Source organism: Nerophis ophidion, linkage group LG24 (assembly GCF_033978795.1).
Source record: "Nerophis ophidion isolate RoL-2023_Sa linkage group LG24, RoL_Noph_v1.0, whole genome shotgun sequence".
NCBI lineage: Eukaryota > Metazoa > Chordata > Actinopteri > Syngnathiformes > Syngnathidae > Nerophis > Nerophis ophidion.
The window spans coordinates 39,523,035-39,539,461 of record NC_084634.1 but is presented as its reverse complement, the minus strand read 5'-3'; the positions used below and the strand labels follow the sequence as shown (position 1 = coordinate 39,539,461).

General features: G+C 40.5%; 1 protein-coding gene across 3 annotated transcripts in view; it reads left to right on the top strand.

The window, feature by feature from the left end:
• The window catches only part of LOC133542313 (SERTA domain-containing protein 4-like), an 88,288-nt gene that overhangs the window by 6,622 nt on the left and 65,239 nt on the right, over window positions 1-16,427 (top strand). For 2 of the 3 annotated variants that reach the window (XM_061886322.1, XM_061886324.1), the window contains exon 2: window positions 1,144-1,233. In XM_061886322.1, coding sequence (XP_061742306.1) covers window positions 1,144-1,233 — 90 coding nt within the window. Of the gene's footprint in view, window positions 1-1,143; window positions 1,234-3,231; window positions 3,569-16,427 lie in introns of those variants that run through there. The other variant, XM_061886323.1, reaches the window with a different exon arrangement.

Below are 16,427 nucleotides of genomic sequence, written 5' to 3'. Positions count from 1 at the left end.
ACAAGTTACTCTCCATTAAATGAAACTAAGCTACAAGTTACTCTCCATTAAATGTAGCTAAATTACAAGTTACTCGCCATTAAATGTAGCTAAGCTACAAGTTACTCGCCATTAAATGTTACTAAGCTACAAGTTACTCGCCATTAAATGAAACTCTCCATTAAATGAAACTAAGCTACAAGTTACTCTCCATTAAATGTAGCTAAGCTACAAGTTACTCTCCATTAAATGTAACTAACCTACAAGTTACTCTCCATTAAATGTAGCTAAGCTATACGTTACTCTCCATTAAATGTAACTAAGCTACAAGTTACTCGCCATTAAATGTAACTAAGCTACAAGTTACTCTCCATTAAATGTAACTAAGCTACAAGTTACTCTCCATTAAATGTAGCTAAGCTATAAGTTACTCTCCATTAAATGTAACTAAGCTACAAGTTACTCTCCATTAAATGTAGCTAAGCTACAAGTTACAAGTTACTCGCCATTAAATGAAACTAAGCTACAAGTTACTCTCCATTAAATGTCGCTAAGCTATAAGTTACTCTCCATTAAATGTCGCTAAGCTATATGTTACTCTCCATTAAATGTAACTAAGCTACAAGTTACTCTCCATTAAATGAAGCTAAGCTACAAGTTACTCTCCATTAAATGTAGCTAAGCTACGAGTTACTCTCCATTAAATGAAACTAAGCTACAAGTTACTCTCCATTAAATGTAGCTAAGCTACAAGTTACTCTCCATTAAATGTAGCTAAACTTCAATTTACTTTCCATTAAATGTAGCTAAGCTACAGGTTACTCTCCGTTAAATGTAGCTAAAAAATATATTTGAACTCAATATATTTAAGCCAGCGGTACCGCTCGTAGTCGGTTGATTCTAGTAGAAGTGGCGGGCAAACCATTTTCACAATATGTAGTTTCTCTTTAAAATATCCATCTTGAAAATAGTATTTATATATGGTATAAGGTATTTAAGGACAGTGGTCCAAGAAGACAACAGAAGAGTAATTCGGCCCACGCTATTCCTCCTGGAGCTGCAGTTCCAGTCTTAGGCCTGCTTAAAATAACAAATAAAGCTTTTTGTTTGACGATTCCTCGTTGGCGTCCTCTCCACTCATCAAATGTACAACACCTTCCTCAGAGGTTGTAACCTGTCCCAGGTCTGGCTGTGGCGTGACCTCGCGATGCAGAGATGGAGATGTTTGACGACGGATGACGCCGTGGACCACAGGTGAGTCAAAAACACAATTCAAACTCAAAACAGGATGAAAAACCCTCCTGATTATGGTGGTACTTAATGAATACTTAGGTCTACTACACTACTGTATTTAATGTTGTCATTAGATAGATAGATAGTACTTCATTGATTCCTTCAGGAGAGTTCCTTCAGGAAAATTTAAATTCCAGCAGCAGTGTACAGAGTTGAGATCAATTTAAAAAAAAAAGTAAAAAGTAAATAATGGGGGTTACATTATGGTGGTACTTAATGAATACTTAGGTCTACTACACTACTGTATTTAATGTTGTCATTATGGTGGTACTTAATGAATACTTAGGTCTACTACACTACTGTATTTAATGTTGTCATTAGATAGATAGATAGTACTTTATTGATTCCTTCAGGAGAGTTCCTTCAGGAAAATTTAAATTCCAGCAGCAGTGTACAGAGTTGAGATCAATTTAAAAAAAAAAGTAAAAAGTAAATAATGGGGGTTACATTATGGTGGTACTTAATGAATACTTAGGTCTACTACACTACTGTATTTAATGTTGTCATTATGGTGGTACTTAATGAAAACTTAGGTCTACTACACTGCTGTATTTAATGTTGTCATCATGGTGGTAATTAATGAATACTTATGTCTACTACACTACTGTATTTAATGTTGTCATTATGGTGGTACTTAATGAATACTTAGGTCTACTACACTACTGTATTTAATGTCATAATGGTGGTACTTAATGAATACTTAGGTCTACTACACTACTGTATTTAATGTTGTCATTATGGTGGTACTTAATGAATACTTAGGTCTACTACACTACTGTATTTAATGTTGTCATTATGGTGGTACTTAATGAATACTTAGGTCTACTACACTACTGTATTTTAATGTTGTCATTATGGTGGTACTTAATGAATACTTTGGTCTACTACACTACTGTATTTAATGTTGTCATCATGGTGGTACTTAATGAATACTTATGTCTACTACACTACTGTATTTAATGTTGTCATTATGGTGGTACTTAATGAATACTTAGGTCTACTACACTACTGTATTTAATGTTGTCATTATGGTGGTACTTAATGAATACTTAGGTCTACTACACTACTGTATTTTAATGTTGTCATTATGGTGGTACTTAATGAATACTTAGGTCTACTACACTACTGTATTTAATGTTGTCATTATGGTAGTACTTAATGAATACTTGGGTCTACTACGCTACTGCATTATAATGTCATTATGGTGGTACTTAATGAATACTTAGCTCTACTACACTACTGTATTTAATGTCATTATGGTGGTACTTAATGAATACTTAGGTCTACTACACTACTGTATTTAATGTTGTCATTATGGTGGTACTTAATGAATACCTAGGTCTACTACACTACTGTATTTAATGTTCTCATTATGGTGGTACTTAATGAATACTTAGGTCTAATACACTACTGTAATAATGTTATCATTATGGTGGTACTTAATGAATACTTAGATCTACTACACTACTGTATTTTAATGTTTTCACCTGACACTGTGGAACAGGTTCATAATTAAAACCAATGACTATTATCAATGATTTAATCATTCCTTTAAATTACTTTTTTTTAAAAGAAAAATAAATAATTAGTACTTTAACTTTTTTACTTTTAAATCCATGTAATACAAAAGTAAAACATTAATATGGGCTTTTGTTCAAAACTTTTAGCGTTTTTGCGGTGACTTTTTGTTGCGTAAATAAATACGTCATATCAACAATAAGTTCTCATCATCCTGGTATCGATCCGACACTGATGTCAACACTATCGATATTTGGCACGATCCGCCACTTCGTTAATACTCGACAAAACCGATACCACTTGTAAAGTTTGGCCTTGCAACGTCATGTCAATAAAAATAATACATTTTGTTATTACATATTTATTTTTTCAATTTTGGGGGGAATCGTTCCGGGTTCACGGTGAAGGTTGCCGGAATTCCGAGCCGCCCGTGAACGCCTCAGCAGTACTTGACTGGAGGGATGTGTTGTTTTGCCTTTCTTCTGCCCAAATTCACGCCGCCGCCGCTCACACTCCTCCTTCCGCCGGGAGAGGACAGAAACTCCTTGTTTTCACCGGGAAAAGACAGAAAGAAGGACCGGTGACATGTTTACGTCTTCGGCGAGGACAAGGGTGTCGTAGTTCCCGCGTGTGAAGATGAGTGTAGCCACTACTGACTCCTTCACCACTCAACCTATTTTATTCTTATTTTATTAACTTAATTTTTTTGGAATTCTTGCACTTTTTGGATTCGGAGCGACGTCCCCGAGGAAAGCAAACACGAGGTCCACCGGCGAAAGTAAGGTTGCCTTATTTACTAACTGTCTGCACATTTGGGCATGTGACGTCATCACTTCCGGGTAGTTTGTTATCTAATTCAATTAATCAATCAATGTTTATTTATATAGCCCTAAATCATCCGTGTCTCAAAGGGCTGCACAAACCACAACGGCATCCTCGGTAGAGCCCACATAAGGGCAAGGAAAAACTCCCCCCATTGGCAGTGACAATGATGACTATGAGAAACCTCGTTTGTAGCTATGTTTGAGCTCATTTAATTTCCTTTACTTATGTCCTCTGTGTATTTAATTTATATTTGCATGTCTCATAACACTTTGATTGATTGATTGATTGATACTTTTATTAGTAGATTGCACAGTACAGTACATATTCCATACAATTGACCACTAAATGGTAACACCCCAATAAGTTTTTCAACTTGTTTAAGTCGGGGTCCACGTTAATCAATTCACAACACATTATCTGTATGTAATATTGGCTGCATTTCTGATAGTTGTGTGCCATGTTGTTCCAGACCACAGCAAACGTTACCCAGCTTGCAAAGATGGTAATAAATCCATTAGAAAAGACAGCCTGCGGTTTCCTTAAACTTGGACACACACATTTATACCTTTGGCCATTCTGAGACACTCATTTCCTGGAGTTATCTCACCCTCTAAGAAGCCTCTGTTTTACTAATGGTTTCCAATGTTGCAAAAAGGTGTAGAATAATAATGAAAATACAACATTTCTATCAACAAAGATTTGCGTCAGCCTGCGAAACAGCCTTTTTGATAGTAGGCTAATATAGACACTTACATCATGTGTTGTCTTCATTATAACACTTATATAAGACTTTTAAGGTCATTTTGATAGTAGGCTAATATAGACACTTACATCATGTGTTGCCTTCATTATAACACTTATATAAGACTTTTAAGGTCATTTTGATAGTAGGCTAATATAGACACTTACATCATGTGTTGCCTTCATTATAACACTTATATAAGACTTTTAAAGTCATTTTGATAGTAGGCTAATATAGACACTTACATCATGTGTTGTCTTCATTATAACACTTATATAAGACTTTTAAGGTCATTTTGATAGTAGGCTAATATAGACACTTACATCAGGTGTTGTCTTCATTATAACACTTATATAAGACTTTTAAGGTCATTTTGATAGTAGGCTAATATAGACACATCATGTGTTGTCTTCATTATAACACTTATATAAGACTTTTGAAGTCATTTTGATAGTAGGCTAATATAGACACTTACATCATGTGTTGTCTTCATTATAACACTTATATAAGACTTTTGAAGTCATTTTGATAGTAGGCTAATATAGACACTTACATCATGTGTTGTCTTCATTATAACACTTATATAAGACTTTTGAAGTCATTTTGATAGTAGGCTAATATTGACACTTACATCATGTGTTGTCTTCATTATAACACTTATATAAGACTTTTAAGGTCATTTTGATAGTAGGCTAATATAGACACATCATGTGTTGTCTTCATTATAACACTTATATAAGACTTTTGAAGTCATTTTGATAGTAGGCTAATATAGACACTTACATCATGTGTTGTCTTCATTATAACACTTATATAAGACTTTTAAAGTCATTTTGATAGTAGGCTAATATAGACACTTACATCATGTGTTGCCTTCATTATAACACTTATATAGGACTTTTGAATTCATTTTGATAGTAGGCTAATATAGACACCCAGCCACCGTGACCACCACTTCCCGAAGACAGCTGGCACTCCACTCGGCGACGGAAAGTTTCTGTGAGTATGGCTTCCTGCGCTTCGTGCACTTTACTCATGGATAGGTTGGCTTTGCTAGAGAGCCGTGTCCGCCAGTTAGAGCAGTGTAATTTCGTAACTTTAGATGTTGCGGACACATCTGCTAGCGTTAGCTGTAGCGAGCTAACTAGCCCAGCTTGTAGCAGCCCTAATCGGCCTACAAGCTACGGTGTACCGGTTGAGACGCATAATAGATTTAGCCCTTTAGCTAGTCCTACACCCCAGTCTACCGGGCACCACACTTTAGTTATAGGGGACTCCATCACCCGAAACATAAAGCTTAGCAAACCAGCCACAATTAAGTGTATTCCCGGGGGCAGAGCACCTGACATTGAAGCTAATCTTAGGGAGCTAACTCGCAACAGGTCTAGTAAACACGTACGGCAGGCTAACCGCACCACTAGTTATGCGAATATAGTAATACACGTTGGCTCCAATGACAATGACGTTAGGATGAGACAATCAGAGATTACAAAGAGAAACATAGCCAGGGCTTGTAATCTCGCCAGAAAGATGTCCAGGCATCGAGTAATTGTCTCTGGCCCCCTGCCTGGGAGAGGCAATGATGAGAGATATAGCAGATTAGTCTCTCTTAACAGGTGGCTGGATAGCTTCTGCAGACAACAGGGATTTACGTTTATTGATAATTGGCCCTCTTTCTGGGGCAAACCTGGCTTGCTGAGGAGAGACGGCCTTCACCCTAACCAGGAAGGCGCTATCCTCTTGTCTCGGAACATAGACTTCGCATTGAGCCACATTTGACTAACTGCACTAGAGCAAGCCCGGTCACAGGCAATTACAGAGCCTGCTAGCCTGGGTATGGAGTCAGTTAAGTTAGAACTAGCCAGCGCCAGGCTGGATGATCCCTGTACACATAGCAATTTTCGTAGAATAATACACAACTCACAAAATGTTTTTTCTACTGTATCTATGACTTCGTCAGAGTTAGACATGCGTTCTACTGAGGTGGCAAATTATGATGCGTTCAGTTTATCGCAGCGCCAAGTAGACAATCTGAAAATTCCCGTCATATCAATTCCTAGATATGGTCGTAATTATTTTAAGTACACTGCGCATAATAAACGCAACATTATTAATATTGCTACTACGGATAATTTTATCAACAACTCCTTAAAACAGCCCACTACCTATAATATGGGCTTTCTAAACATCAGATCTTTGTCTCCCAAAACGTTATTAGTCAATGAGGTCATTAGAGACAACAACCTTAACGTCATCGGTCTTAGCGAAACCTGGCTCAAACCAGACGACTTTTTTGCGATAAATGAGGCATCCCCTCCTAACTATACGAATGCGCATATTGCCCGTCACCTCAAAAGGGGAGGGGGTGTCGCACTAATATACAACGAAAACTTTAACTTTAGTCCTAACTTAAATAATAAATATAAATCGTTTGAGGTGCTTTCTATGAAGTCTGCCACACCTCTGCCTCTGTGCCTGGCCGTTATCTACCGCCCCCCAGGGCCCTATTCGGACTTTATTAATGAATTCTCAGAGTTTGTTGCTGATCTAGTGACGCACGCCGATAATATAATTATAATGGGGGACTTTAATATCCATATGAATACCCCATTGGACCCACCGTGCGTGGCGCTCCAGACTATAATTGATAGCTGTGGTCTTACACAAATAATAAATGAACCGACGCATTGCAGCGGTAATACGATAGACCTAGTGCTTGTCAGAGGTATCACCGTCTCCAAAGTTATGATACTCCCGTATACTAAAGTAATGTCCGATCATTACCTTATAAAATTCGAAGTTCAGACTCATGTTCGGCAAGCTAATAATAATAATAACTGCTATAGCAGCCGCAACATTAATGCTGCCACAACGACGACTCTTGCGGACCTACTGCCCTCGGTAATGGCACCGTTCCCAAAGTATGTGGGCTCTATTGATAACCTCACTAACAACTTTAACAACGCACTGCGCGAAACCATTGATAGTATAGCACCGCTGAAGTTAAAAAAGGCTCCAAAAAGGCGTACGCCATGGTTTACTGAAGAAACTAGAGCTCAGAAATTATTATGTAGAAAGCTGGAACGCAAATGGCGCACGACTAAACTTGAGGTGCACCATCAAGCATGGAGTGATAGTTTAATAACTTATAAACGCATGCTTACCTTAGCTAAAACTAATTATTACTCAAATCTCATCCGCATTAATAAAAACGATCCAAAATTTTTGTTTAGTACAGTAGCATCGCTAACCCAACAAGGGACTCCTTCCAGTAGCTCCACCCATTCGGCAGATGACTTTATGAAGTTCTTTAATAAGAAAATTGAACTTATTAGAAAGGAGATTAAAGACAATGCGTCCCAGCTACAACGGGGTTATAGTAACACAGATACGATTGTATATACAGCGGATACTGCAAATATCCAAAATAGTTTCTCTCGTTTTGATGAAATAACATTAGAAGGATTGTTACAACGTGTAAATGGAATAAAACAAACAACATGTTTACTTGACCCACTTCCTGGGAAACTTATCAAGGAGCTTTTTGTATTATTAGGTCCATCAGTGCTAAATATTATAAACTTATCACTTTCCTCGGGCACTGTTCCCGTTGCATTCAAAAAAGCGGTTATTCATCCTCTCCTTAAAAGACCTAACCTCGATCCAGACCTCATGGTAAACTACCGACCGGTGTCTCACCTTCCCTTTATTTCGAAAATCCTCGAAAAAATTGTTGCAGAGCAGCTAAATGAGCACTTAGCGTTTAACAATCTATGTGAAACCTTTCAATCCGGTTTCAGGGCAAATCACTCGACTGAGACAGCCCTCGCAAAACTGACTAATGATCTATTGCTAACGATGGACTCTGATGCGTCATCTATGTTGCTGCTCCTCGATCTTAGCGCTGCTTTCGATACCGTCGATCATAATATTTTATTAGAGCGTATCAAAATACGAATTGGTATTTCAGACTCAGCCCTGTCATGGTTTAACTCTTATCTTACTGATAGGATGCAGTGCGTCTCCTATAACAGTGTGACCTCGGACTATGTTAAGGTAACATGTGGAGTTCCCCAGGGTTCGGTCCTTGGCCCTGTACTCTTCAGCATCTACATGCTGCCGCTAGGTGACGTCATACGCAAATACGGTATTAGCTTTCACTGTTATGCTGATGACACCCAACTTTACATGCCCCTAAAGCTGACCAACACGCCGGACTGTAGTCAGTTGGAAGCGTGTCTTAATGAAATTAAACAATGGATGTCCGCTAACTTTTTGCAACTTAATGCCAAAAAAACGGAAATGCTGATTATCGGTCCTGCTAGACACCGACCTCTATTTAATAATACAACTTTAACATTTGACAACCAAATAATAAAACAAGGTGACTCTGTAAAAAATCTGGGTATTATCTTCGACCCAACTCTCTCCTTTGAGTCACACATTAAAAGCGTTACTAAAACGGCCTTCTTTCATCTCCGTAATATCGCTAAAATTCGCTCCATTTTGTCCACTAAAGACGCCGAGATCATTATCCATGCGTTTGTTACGTCTCGTCTCGATTACTGTAACGTATTATTTTCGGGTCTCCCAATGTCTAGCATTAAAAGATTACAGTTGGTACAAAATGCGGCTGCTAGACTTTTGACAAGAACAAGAAAGTTTGATCATATTACGCCTGTACTGGCTCACCTGCACTGGCTTCCTGTGCACTTAAGATGTGACTTTAAGGTTTTACTACTTACGTATAAAATACTACACGGTCTAGCTCCAGCCTATCTTGCCGATTGTATTGTACCGTATGTCCCGGCAAGAAATCTGCGTTCAAAAGACTCCGGCTTATTAGTGATTCCTAGAGCTCAAAAAAAGTCTGCGGGCTATAGAGCGTTTTCCGTTCGGGCTCCAGTACTCTGGAATGCCCTCCCGGTAACAGTTCGAGATGCTACCTCAGTAGAAGCATTTAAGTCTCATCTTAAAACTCATCTGTATACTCTAGCCTTTAAATAGACCTCCTTTTTAGACCAGTTGATCTGCCGCTTCTTTTCTTTTCTTTCTCCTATGTCCCCCCCTCCCTTGTGGAGGGGGTCCGGTCCGATGACCATGGATGAAGTACTGGCTGTCCAGAGTCGAGACCCAGGATGGACCGCTCGTCGGGACCCAGGATGGACCGCTCGCCTGTATCGGTTGGGGACATCTCTACGCTGCTGATCCGCTCGAGATGGTTTCCCGTGGACGGGACTCTCGCTGCTGTCTTGGAGCCACTGTGGATTGAACTTTCGCAGTATCATGTTGGACCCGCTCGACATCCATTGCTTTCGGTCCCCTAGAGGGGGGGGGTTGCCCACATCTGAGGTCCTCTCCAAGGTTTCTCATAGTCAGCATTGTCGCTGGCGTCCCACTGAATGTGAATTCTCCCTGCCCACTGGGTGTGAGTTTTCCTTGCCCTTTTGTGGGTTCTTCCGAGGATGTTGTAGTCGTGATGATTTGTGCAGTCCTTTGAGACATTTGTGATTTGGGGCTATATAAATAAACATTGATTGACTTACATCATGTGTTGCCTTCATTATAACACTTATATAAACTTTTGAAGTCATTTTGATAGTAGGCTAATATAGACACTTACATCATGTGTTGTCTTCATTATAACACTTATATATGACTTTTAAAGTCATTTTGATAGTAGGCTAATATAGACACTTACATCATGTGTTGTCTTCATTATAACACTTATATAAGACTTTTGAATTCATTTTGATAGTAGGCTAATATAGACACTTACATCATGTGTTGCCTTCATTATAACACTTATATAAACTTTTGAAGTCATTTTGATAGTAGGCTAATATAGACACTTACATCATGTGTTGTCTTCATTATAACACTTATATATGACTTTTAAAGTCATTTTGATAGTAGGCTAATATAGACACTTACATCATGTGTTGTCTTCATTATAACACTTATATAAGACTTTTGAATTCATTTTGATAGTAGGCTAATATAGACACTTACATCATGTGTTGCCTTCATTATAACACTTATATAAACTTTTGAAGTCATTTTGATAGTAGGCTAATATAGACACTTACATCATGTGTTGTCTTCATTATAACACTTATATATGACTTTTAAAGTCATTTTGATAGTAGGCTAATATAGACACTTACATCATGTGTTGTCTTCATTATAACACTTATATAAGACTTTTGAATTCATTTTGATAGTAGGCTAATATAGACACTTACATCATGTGTTGTCTTCATTATAACACTTATATATGACTTTTAAGGTAATTTTGATAGTAGGCTACTAAAGCTAATATAAACACTTACATCATGTGTTGTCTTCATTATAACACTTATATAAGACTTTTAAAGTCATTTAGATAGTAGGCTAATATAACTAATATAGACACTTACACTTGGGTTGCCGACCCCTGGTGTGGACTGTAATATGGCTCAAGTAAACAACACAAAAACTTTAAATATTCAATTGAGAATATACAACATTACACACGGCGCTGAAAAAATGGTCTAAATGTTTTATCACGACTTTAGTAAGCTATGAAGCCGCACTGCTTAACGGATTGTCGGAGCATTACGGCTACCATACTCAGGTGTACTGTGCTTCAACGTACAGTATTATGGTGTCTGTATAAGGGCCCCAAAATGGCACCTGTTAGCAGACATACTATCTGGTGTTTTGTTTCGCAATATTATGCAAAAGCAACTTTTGTTACTTTCTGGTAGCTGCTGATGTGTATGGGATCCTAAAAATGTGCGCGCGTCCACCTTTGTAGTCGATAATCTTTTCGTCTATCTTCTTGTTATGGGACATTCATTCTCCTCTGTTGACATTTCAAATATAAAGTAGTGTAAAGCTCTTACTTCTATCTGTCAGTAAACTCACCATCAAAGCACTAAAACATACCGGTGTAGTGAGTTTACATTATTCACCCAAAGAACTTTAATTATTAGAGAGTTTTGGTGGGACACTTTTTCACGGGACACATTTCGGGCATAGTTGTTGTTTCCAGATGAGGAGATGCTTCTCCGTTATTGATTGAAGTGAAGTGTGAATGTCATTAACACAGTTAGCGCCATCTGTTGACACTTCTTCCACTACCGTCCTTGCACGCTACACCGCTACAACAAAGATGACGGGGAGAAGACGCTGTCCAAGTGGAGGCACGTAAATAAGACCGCGCATGTCAGAAAGCGACTTGAAGATGGTCTGTAAAACCTCATCTATGCAACATTTTGAGCAAAGTACCAGCATTACATGTTATGTAAACCACAAGGAAGTCTTTTACATTTAGAAAATAATCATAATAATATGACTCCTTTAATGAGCTTTATAATCCGGTGCGCCTTATATATGAAAAAAGATATTAAAAAATAGACCTTTTATTGGCAGTGCGCCTTATAATCCGGTTTGCCCTATGGTCCAAAAAATACGGTATATTTGCCGGGTCAAATGATTAATTATTTATTATTGGTCGACTTCAAAGTAATGCACTTTCCGGTACACTTTCTTCAATTTTGATTTGCCGAAAGTTTTATTGATCATAAATACCGCATTTGTTTTCGATTGTGTTATTTTTTTAATGAATTAAGTAACATTTATGTCAACCTTTTTCCAAAACACAATACAGAATGTGAGATATAACAGGATCATGCATACATTTAGTATTTGTTTTCAAAACGCTTACAAAAAAATGGGACCCCAAAAATGTACTGTGGGACCCCATTGTTATGACTTGATGGGGTCCCTGTGAAAGTTTTACTCCTACCTTGTTTACTTCCGTGACAACCCCCTTAAAGTTCTGTAATCAATCAGAAATATCAAGCAGCTAAAATGGGCCAAAATAACGTGTGGAGAGGGTGTTTTACATTTTTCCCATCATGTATTGCAGGGGATTTCGATGGGTGTAATTTTGATTTATGTGTTGTGCTTTAACATTTTTTTTTCGTAATATATACAAAGTTCAGTGATGATATGTGTTGACTTTTTGTGTTGGTTTATTTGCATCATGAATGGGAAAGGTTGTTTGGATTGGGTCATATGTAAACATTCTCTGCTGTGAACACTTCAAGTGCAATTCATGGTCATGAACTTGAAATACTCACAAAGTTGCAGCAATTATGCTGTCTGATATTTACAATTAAGTTGGAGTCAGTAGTTTGGACAACCCTAAGTGGTACAAGCCAGTCTAGTACCCGCACTATTTTACTATGAACATGTAGCTTGGCATTGTCTTGCGGAAATAAGCAGGGGCGTCCATGATAATGTTGCTTGGATGGCAACATGTTGCTCCAAAAGCTGCATATACCTTTCAGCATTAATGGGGCCTTCACAGATGTGTAAGTTACCCATGCCTTTGGCCACTAATACACCCCCATACCATCACACATGCTGCCTTTTACACTTTGCACCCAGAACAATCCGGATGGTTCTTTTCCTCTTTGGTCCGGAGGACACGACGTCCACAGTTTTCAAAAACATTTTAAAATGTGCACTCGTCAGACCACAGAACACTTTTCCACATTGCATCAGTCCATCTTAGATGAGCTCAGACCCCGCGAAGCCGGCAGCATTTCTGGGTGTTGTTGATAAATGGCTTTGGCTTTGCACAGTCGAGTTTTAATTTGCAATTACAGATGTAGCAACCGACTGTAGTTACTGACAGTGGTTTTCTGAAGTGTTCCGGAGCCCATGTGGTGATATCCTTTACACATCGATGTCGCTTTTTGATGCAGTACCACATGAAGGATCCAAGGTAACGGGCATTGCCGCTTACGTGCAGTGATTTTTCCATATTCGCTGAACCTTTTGATAATATTACGGAGTGTAGATGGTGAAATTTCTAAATTCCTTGCAATAGCTGGTTGAGAAATGTTGTTCTCTAACAATTTCCTCAGGCATTTGTTGACAAAGTGGTGACCCTCGCCCCATGCTGAGAATTTCATGGAAGCTGCTTTTATACCCAATCGTGGCACCCACCTGTTCCCAATCAGCCTGTTCACCTGTGGGATGTTCCAAATAAGTCTGTGATGAGCATTCTTCAACTTTCTCAGTCTTTTTTGCCACTTTTGCCAGCTTTTTTGAAACATGTTGCAGGCATCAATTTCCGTGTCGCGAGGACAATAGCTCCAGCAGAGACCCCCAGACTTCCCTCCCCAGAACTTCCTCCTGGGGGGTCCCAAAGCGTCTTTGGCCTACCCCGAGTTCTCCTCCCAGTGGGACGTGCAACTAGGACCTCCCTAGGGAGACGCTGGTGAGGCATCTGCAAGAGATGCCTCAACCACCAAAGCTGGTTCCTTTCCAAGCGAAGGAGCAGCGGCTCTACTCCGAGGTTCTCCCGGGTGACTGGACTTCTCACCCTATCTCTAAGGGAGACGCCAGCCACCCTTCTGAGGAAACTCATTTCGGTCATGACCCACACTTCATGACCATAGGGGAGAGTAGGAATGTAGATAGCACATCTGCGGTCCTCTCCAAGGTTTCTCATTGTCCCATTGGGTTGAGTTCGCCCCGATGTTGGATCTGAACTGAGGATGTCGTTGTGGCTTGTGCAGCCCTTTGAGACTCTTGTGATTTAGGGCTATATAAGTAAACATTGCATTGATTGATAGTACCGTTTTTGATTAATTAGTACCGTGATACTATACTAGTACCACAAAACCGTGAGATAGGAACTTAGATCGACCGGTCAACTGAGAACTTTGCCTTCCGGCTCAGCTCCTTCTTCACTATCAGGGATCGATACAGTTTACGCATCACTGCAGACCTGTCGATCTCACGATCCACTCAAGGTACTTGAACTCTTTCAATTTGGGCAAGAGTTCTTCTCCAATCGGTTTGAATAAAGACAAATAAAACACTGTACTTTAATCGAGTGATTCTTTGATGGAGCCCGTGTACCACAGTTTGAAAATCACTGCTGGGATAGATTAAGATCTTGCACTGCCTCAAAGTCCCAGGACTGGAAGAAGAACCGTGTGCAGGCCAGTCCCATCCGTGCTGCTTAGCCCCTTTCACACAGATTCAGCAGGCTTTATCCTGAACAACAGTCAGGGTGACACCCAGACTCTTCTCCCTATAAGCCAGTCCTACAGAAGACTTGTCATGCTGCTCACAACACAAGTCGTGTCAGCACTCGGCAAGAGGACTGGGTGGACCCCTGAGGGCCCCAAACTAAGTGCAGCAGCTGTTCTGATGCTTCCTGACAGGCTGCCAGACAATTTAAGATGCACCCACAGTCATAGAAGACACTGCTTCACCTCCCTTTTTCTACGCCCAACTTTGTGGAGGACAAGGTTTTTGACCAAAATGATAGGTCTGTTGCATCGGTGGTCCACCTGAACAAAGACCTGTATATGTTTGTGAGCCAGCGTCTGTGGAGAATGTTGAGGGTTTCTTCTAGAGTTCTAGACCAAGTCCAGCAAGGAAGTCCTTGAATCATCTTTATTATGTGAGTCAGGCAAAGGTGGGACCAAGTCATTGTTTTGCAAGTCATAAGTAAGTCTAATGTCTTTACATATAAATTTAAGTATATATATATATATATATATATATATATATATATATATATATATATATATGTATTTATGTATGTATATATATATATATATGTGTATATGTGTATATATGTATGCATGTATATGTATAGGTCCGCAGCTGAAAGCAACTGCGTGAGAATGGTAGACTTGAATATCCATCCATCCATCCATCCATCCATCATCTTCCGCTTATCCGAGGTCGGGTCGCGGGGGCAGCAGCCTAAGCAGGGAAGCCCAGAATCCCTATCTCCAGCCACTTCGTCTAGCTCTTCCCGGGGGATCCCGAGGCGTTCCCAGGCCAGCCGGGAGACATAGTCTTTCCAACGTGTCCTGGGTCTTCCCCGTGGCCTCCTACCAGCTGGACGTGCCCTAAACACATCCCTAGGGAGGCGTTCGGGTGGCATCCTGACCAGATGCCCGAACCACCTCATCTGGCTCCTCTCGATGTAGAGGAGCAGCGGCTTTACGTTGAGCTCCTCCCGGATGGCAGAGCTTCCCACCCTATCTCTAAGGGAGAGCCCCGCCACCCGGCGGAGGAAACTCATTTCGGCCGCTTGTACCCGTGATCTTATCCTTTCGGTCATGACCCAAAGCTCATGACCATAGGTGAGGATGGGAACGTAGATCGACCGGTAAATTGAGAGCTTTGCCTTCCGGCTCAGCTCCTTCTTCACCACAACGGATCGATACAACGTCCGCATTACTGAAGACGCCGCACCGATCCGCCTGTCGATCTCACGATCCACTCTTCCCCCACTCGTGAACAAGACTCCTAGGTACTTGAACTCCTCCACTTGGGGCAGGGTCTCCTCCCCAACCCGGAGATGGCACTCCACCCTTTTCCGGGCGAGAACCATGGACTCGGACTTGGAGGTGCTGATTCTCATTCCGGTCGCTTCACACTCGGCTGCGAACCGATCCAGTGAGAGCTGAAGATCCCGGCCAGATGAAGCCATCAGGACTACATCATCTGCAAAAAGCAGAGACCTAATCCCGTGGCCACCAAACCGGAACCCCTCAACGACTTGACTGCGCCTAGAAATTCTGTCCATAAAAGTTATGAACAGAATCGGTGACAAAGGACAGCCTTGGCGGAGTCCAACCTTCACTGGAAACGTGTCCGACTTACTGCCAGCAATGCGGACCAAGCTCTGACACTGATCATACAGGGAGCGGACTGCCACAATACGACATTCCGATACCCCATACTCTCTGAGCACTCCCCACAGGACTTCCCGAGGGACACGGTCGAATGCCTTCTCCAAGTCCACAAAGCACATGTAGACTGGTTGGGCAAACTCCCATGCACCCTCAAGAACCCTGCCGAGAGTATAGAGCTGGTCCACAGTTCCACAATCAGGACGAAAACCACACTGTTCCTCCTGAATCCGAGGTTCGACTATCCGGCGAAGCCTCCTCTCCAGTACACCTGAATAAACCTTACCGGGAAGGCTGAGAAGTGTGATTCCACGATAGTTGGAACACACCCTCCGGTCCCCCTTCTTAAA